Consider the following 6,749-nt stretch of genomic DNA (forward strand, 5'->3'; position numbering starts at 1 on the left):
AGTGGTGCTCCCCCTCTCTTCAATCCTCGTCTTCTAGAGAGAGAAATCCTTTCCGTCTTCTTCATTCTTTTCCGTTTAGGGTTCAGTACCGGTCTCTCTGGTTCAGATTCCGACCAAATCTCCGGTCATCTTCAACTATTCCGATCATAAAATTCAGATGATTCTTCTTTTCTTGTCTTCATTACGCCATCATCATTAAAACCCCTCCGTCATCCTAGGTCTGTTTGTTGTTAGGTTTGATGCATGGCTTCAGCTCTTCTAGCAAGTAGGAATGAACCACACTGGGGAGAAGGAACGGTTTATATGAGGCAAAACCCTAATTTCACTTCTTTTTCTTCTTCTTCTGCAAACCCTAATAAAAAACAGATCTATGATGATCATCATCTATCCACACCAACGGCACAAAAGACTCACCATGGAAGGTATCAACATCAACAGCAGCAGCAGAACAGTAATAATTTCCATTCTCCTGATGCTCCTCCGCCTTCGATTTCGAATGATTCATCAAATCGAAACCCTAATTTTGGAAAGGAGTTGAATAATAGAAGAGGTGGTGGCGGCGGCGGATTTGGAGAGTCGACGAAGAATGGGTATGTTAAATTCAATATATCAGAGTATTCTAAGAATGAACTTAAAGATCTGAAGAGAAGGTTTGTTTTTGAGCTTCATCAAGTTAGGGAATTAAGTAGTCAGATTGAATCACGGCAAATTTCAAGATCTTACGGTGGTGGCGGTGGGTTTTCTTCCGGTGGTCCTGGTGGTTCTGGTTCTCCACCAAATTACAGTTTGCCTCCGGCCAAGAAAGGAAGTGGTGGTGGTGGTCTGAAACGGCCTTATCCATTTGTTGAAGCCAAACGAGGACCTGGAGAAGCAAGGCTGATTGGGACTATGAAGAAGAAATGTACTACAATCTTGAAGAAATTGCTGACAGATAAATACGGGATGCATGTCTTTAATGTACCAGTTGATCCAATTAAATTGATGCTTCATGATTACGAAACGATTATTAAAAACCCAATGGATCTTGGTACTGTGAAAGGGAAGCTGGAGAAAGGTGTATACAGAACACCATTAGAATTTGCTGCAGATGTTAGGTTAACATTTCAAAATGCATTGCTGTACAACCCTAAAGGTCATGAAGTAAACAGTTTAGCTGAACGACTTCTTAAGACATTCAATGAGATTTTCGATCCTGCTTATCAGAAATTCGAGAGTGATTTGAAGAAGGTGGAGAATGAGAATGGTTGTCGGAGTAGAAGTAGCAGCATTGTTGTTCCGATTGGGATTTCTGATGATGAACGAGAACAACAACGAACTGGTTCTGGTTCTATTCGGCGGAAGGATTTTGCATCATCAACCACTCCAGATAGAATGAGGACTGTGACACCTGATAGAATTATGCATAAACCACCACCATTCAGAGGGAATTCAAATCAGCAGTCGTCGAAGCAGCTTTTACTTCCACCTCGATCACCATTAGCGTTACCACAACCTGCACAGCCAGTGATGCCTGCTGCTCTTCCTGTGTATCAACAACAAGCTGTGAAACAGATGATTGGAGGAATAGGAAGACCTTGGAGTGGGAAGCAGCCAAAGCCGAAAGCTAAAGATGCATATAAAAGAGATATGAGTACTATTGAGAAGGAGAAATTGGGTGATCTGTTGCAGAATTTACCTCCAGATAGGATGGATCAAGCCTTGCAGATTATTAGAAAGAGAAATCCTGATCTACCTCAAGATGGGGATGAGATTGAGCTTGATATTGAAGCTTTTGATGTTGAGACACTTTGGGAGCTTGATAGGTTTATGGGTAATTACAAGAAGATGCTGAGTAAAATCAGAAAACAGTCACTTCCTGGTGGGAATCAGAATTATCCGGCAATTGAAGAGAACAAGGTGAGAATGCTGTTCTGATTTGAGTGCCTATTTCTCTTTTGTTTGCCTTGTTGCAATGCACTTTACTAATGTTTGTGTTTTGAATTCTGCAGTCTCCTATCGCTGTTGAGATGCCTGAAGCTGCAGCTATCAAAAACAACAACAGGAAAGCTGAAAACACTGTCATGGAAGAGGATGTTGACATTGGTGAGGACATTCCTACTAGTAGTTTCCCTCCAGTGGAGATTGAGAAAGATGCAGGTTATGCTAGTGACAACAAATCTGGTGCTAGTACTGGTAGTTCCAGCAGTGATGATTCATCTTCTGATAGTGGTATGGGTTTTATAAATTTGGGTTCCCCCCCTGTGTCACTCTTGTCCTGCAATTGTTAATTGTGTTGGAGTTGTGATGTAATTTGGTGTTAATTGCAGATTCAGATTCTGGTAGTTCTTCAGACAGTGATTCTGATGGTGATGAAGCACAATCTCCTTTCGTTAAACAAAATGATGGATTCGATTAGTTTGTCCAATGAGAGTAGAGAGTTGTGCATTGAGTAATGGTGTTCTAGGTATAATTTCTCATCCTTGATATTCTACAAGTGTATTGTTCAATTCAGTGTCTATTTTACTGAATTGGGTTCTTCTATTTGGTGGTTGTCTGCAGAAGAGAGTTAGGTTTGGAAAAATGATAGGAAAAATTGGTAGCAGTGGTGGTAGAATTTGGGTTTTGAGCTAGTTGGATTGAACTAGCAGCTAAAAATTGTGCAGGTTTTGTAAAAAGAAAATGTGACTGAATCAAAAATTGACTTTTAAGGCAGGTGTTAGGATTTAGGCAAGATTAGATCAGAGAGAGATACACAAGAAGAAGATAGAATGGTTGAATAGTATTTGGTGACAATAGAAGAAGAAGTGGTGAAGAAAATGGGTGGTTTCTTTAAATTTGTTCTTTATTTTTCGTTGTACAAAAACATCACGGTTTAATGGAGTTTCATTATGCTCTAAAGCAAGTTTTTTCTTTGGATCACTTTCTCTGTTGCTGCGCTATTGAGTGGTGAGAAAATGTTTTTTGTTTTTTGGAATGTCATCAAGCATGTGATCCTTCAGATTTGGTGTCCTGTTTTTTAATGTCTAGTTCTTGTCAATCCTCTTATGCAACAGCTAAGTTCCACACTGTCAAATGTCCTTTGATACTATTTACCCACATCTAAGTAAGATCCACAAACAATGAAAAACTTTAATGTACCATGAACTTAAAGAGTGTACAATTATCCCATAGAGTCTAATACAATACAATGATTTGTACAGCAACAACAACTTTACAGACTCATAACTTTTGTATGGATGTGGGAATGGAATACTGACCAAAAAACAATCTCAAAATTTCTGAACCAATTGGCTGGATTTCGCATGGGTTATGAATTGATGGATTTTGCAGTGTGCAAATTGAAAGCAAGAAGAAGTGGAAAACCTTTCTCTTTTGTTGAACTTTTGTATGGATGTGGGAATGGAATACTGACCAACCAACCAAAAGTATGCAAGATTTTCTAAGAGAGAAGGGGCTTTTAATGTTTGGTTGAAAGCTGAAAACTTGTATTATGTGTGTTTACCTTAAAAACTCGCCTTTTCCCAACAACTGAGATCTTCCTTATTCAATTCAATTCTGAGCTGCCTTGAATAACTATCTGGAAACTCTAAGCAGACCAGCAGAGAAGTGGTTGGAATGCATTGGGATTTCATTTAAGAACCTGAGTTAATAGTAGTATTAGGGATCAATCTAGGTGGCATTACAAAATATACCACCATACAGGACTGCAGAGGATCAGAAGTACAAAGCTTTCAAGATTCAATCAAATCAAAAGTAAATCTTCTTCAATTTATGAGAAACAAATAAAAAGTTTCATTATGAACCTATCAGTTGTCATGTGCCGTGTTTTCATACTTGCATAACTTTAACATCACCAAAAAGCAAGGGTAAGAAGAGGCGAAAACGTTTAGCGAGGAGCTCTTTGTGCTTAAAGATGTACGTCTAAGTTTGTTTAGTTGAGAAACAGTCTTGCAAAAGTGATTAAGACGATTTCCAACTATTCATACATGAGAAAAAAACAATTGGAATGAGATGGAAGCAAGGGCAATAAGGCAAAAATAAAGTAAAAGGGTTGTTTTGATATTATGAGTAAAGGCATCAACATCATGTGGCACATGGTTGGGAGAGATAGTGGGGTCATTGGATTTCTGTTTTCGGAATTGATAATTGACATCATAGGAATACGTATGATCTTTGGTTCTTCATTTTTGGTGCAATGATGTATCTCATACAACCACTACCACCAAGGAAAGTTCGTTTTCTAGTTATATACATACATCAAGCTCTCTGAGTCCGTAGGGCATTATACATCGGTAGCTCAAACTAGGTTTATAATAGAAGTCAAACGGGTAATAATTCTGGGACCAAATAAATCCGAGAATCCAAAGTAGATTAGTCGATTCAATGGATTTTGAAACAGACTTTGACGAAGTAATGTGCAGCTTAATGGACTGAGGACCAAGTCAAAACAAAGTCCGAAGCTGGCCTATGTGTTTCTATATTGATCTAGAGCCACACAAAGTGTCAAGGAAAATAAGCCATAGGGTAGTTGCATACCTTGGAGGCAGAAAAGGTGCTAATACATGAAGCATCTTTAACATGTTTTTCTTCTGGACACGGAGTTGAAGTAGTTCCGACTTCTACCATTGGCTGGAAAGGTTGCCATAAAAAATTACAATGCGAATCAACTTATTAAAAGTTATAGCTACACTGGCTATTAGTAAGGCTATAGGTGAAAATGACGAGGGGCTTGTAGGCACAGAACTTACCATTTATTCATTGAGCTTTCTTCGGCTTCTGTAGACTGTTGTCACTCCACAACTTCCAAGTTTCTTCTCCTACTATAATGTTTCTGCAATAGCAACTATCTGTATTAGTAAACATAACAAGAGCATACACAAGACACAGAACGTAGAAGACTGCGAGTTTTTTTTTTTCTTTCACTCCACTATAAAGATAAGGGAAAGAAGATACATATCCGAATTTCTACAGTATGGCGAGGTCAGAGAATCAACTTCCAAAGAACCCATGGGATTGACTGTAAGGGCTAGGAGGCAGCCTCGACAGCCTCCATACCAAAGACAGAATAACCAAGATAACTGTTATGAAAATTGAATTGACAGGCTCTCCTTATTTCAGTAAATATCACCTCATTTGCTTCTTCGGAAATATGCTTTCAGGGGTATTTATCTAATCTCTACCCCGATCACTTAATGAACAGACCACACTGCCTGATACTTCCATGTCTCTCTAAAAGATCTATGACAGCCTCCAAGGCAGAATAGAATATCATTCCGGCTATTTTATTTCTTTCCCCACTATCTAAAATAAACCTCTAGATGTAAATAGAGGCGTTTTATAGTCACCACAACGCTTCAGAGTGGCATTTAGGAACCGGTACTAGGCTTATCCAAGGGTCCCTGCACAAAAAGTGAATTCCCCTTGTGCAACCAGGTGTAGAAAGTCACATCAACAATCACCATCAACATTCCATTGCATTTAACTTGTAATAATCTTTTTAAGTGAACAAGAATCAAATCCCAACTTGAACACTGGCAGACCCTTTCAACAATTAGGTGACTGGAAGCCAAGACAAAAGAAGACTCACACAAACCGCCTCACCAACTAGACATCCTTAAGATTTGAGAAGCACAGTTACATAAGTCTAGATTGTAACTTGTATCTGAGTAATGCCTTTGTTGAGAGTCTAGCTGCTCTTGGATTAACAAAATCCCTTAATCCTTCAATTCACAAAAAAGTATAAATTGACCACTAAAGATGTGAACAATTCGATTAAGATCACATCGATACAAATAACCTAAGACGATCCAAGAACATAAAGTGGTTGTATCTATCTATTGCTGCAAATTACTCATCTAACTTCAACAAAGACTACCTAACTTTCTCCCATAATCTAATAGAATTACAAATTGAAAAACAAAATTAAAACAGATACAAATAGCCCCTAAGAATTTGAGATCATCAGCAAGAACAATAAGCAAATACCTCAAGTGCTTTCTGAAAAAACCCTCTCCATGGTTGAACACAGTGATCCAAAATCAACTGACTGCTACACAACCCAGAAACAGAAATTAGTTGAATATAAAAGAAATCATCTAAACCTAAAGAATTATTTTTATTTTTTGAAATTCAGAAATCTAAATCTATTAATATCAAAAGGAATTACTGATTTCTTCTCTTTTCTAAAAGAAGGAACTTTAATAAAAGAATTTGAATAAGGCAAGAAGAATCTTCAGAGTGATTTTCATTCAAAATAAAGTAGATCTTCTTAAACACACCTCATTAAAACCTTACATCTCTCTCAGTACTCCACCTCTACTCCATTTTTTTTTTATTTTGTAAAAAGCCCAAATTTTGGAAGGAGTTTTCACTGAGAGAGAGATGAGGATGATCAGTGTGAGACCATTACTGGTGGTCATGGAGGAAAACTGGTTAAAGGAATCCTTCCTGACACATAACCCAACTTCCCCCAACCCAATCTGTTGGGGGACCAACTTTTTTATTGAAAATTGTAAAAACAAAGAATTGTCAACATTTCTTCATGGGAGTCATGGGACCAATAATTTTTTTGGTGCATAAGTATACAAAAATTTGGGGAACAGAGTGAATGTATTCAGGACAATATTGTTAAAGGGGCGTCAGATTTCAATAGAAGGACGATAATAAGATAAAAAGGGTCACTACGCGGCTCTTATCCAAAAAAAGTTTAAAAATGACTAAATAATTTTTATATAATTTAGTGTTGATAATTTAGTTTAGTATTAATGATT

At 37.7% G+C, this 6,749-nt stretch overlaps 1 protein-coding gene and 1 long non-coding RNA gene across 3 annotated transcripts; one reads left to right on the forward strand and one right to left on the reverse strand.

Moving 5' to 3' along the window:
- The first annotated feature begins 11 nt into the window (after positions 1-11).
- On the forward strand, positions 12-2,977 carry LOC113286606 (transcription factor GTE2-like). The gene is made up of 4 exons (XM_026535168.1): positions 12-1,896; positions 1,989-2,208; positions 2,307-2,443; positions 2,539-2,977. The coding sequence occupies exons 1-3, from the start codon at positions 244-246 to the stop codon at positions 2,393-2,395; spliced, it is 1,962 nt and encodes a 653-aa protein (XP_026390953.1). The 5' UTR covers positions 12-243; the 3' UTR covers positions 2,396-2,443; positions 2,539-2,977.
- A 121-nt stretch (positions 2,978-3,098) lies between these two features.
- LOC113286607 lies at positions 3,099-6,461 on the reverse strand. Of its 2 annotated transcripts, none has more exons than XR_003329379.1 (5): positions 6,258-6,461; positions 5,965-6,028; positions 4,728-4,810; positions 4,516-4,608; positions 3,099-3,619 (listed from the first exon to the last, which is right to left on the reverse strand). It is a non-coding gene; the product is annotated as an uncharacterized LOC113286607 (long non-coding RNA). The 2 variants fall into 2 exon arrangements; XR_003329378.1 differs by having other exon boundaries at positions 5,965-6,025; positions 6,258-6,460.
- Between the last annotated feature and the right edge of the window lie 288 nt (positions 6,462-6,749).

The sequence above is a fragment of the Papaver somniferum genome, chromosome 6, assembly GCF_003573695.1.
Source record: "Papaver somniferum cultivar HN1 chromosome 6, ASM357369v1, whole genome shotgun sequence".
NCBI classification, from domain to species: Eukaryota; Viridiplantae; Streptophyta; class Magnoliopsida; order Ranunculales; family Papaveraceae; genus Papaver; species Papaver somniferum.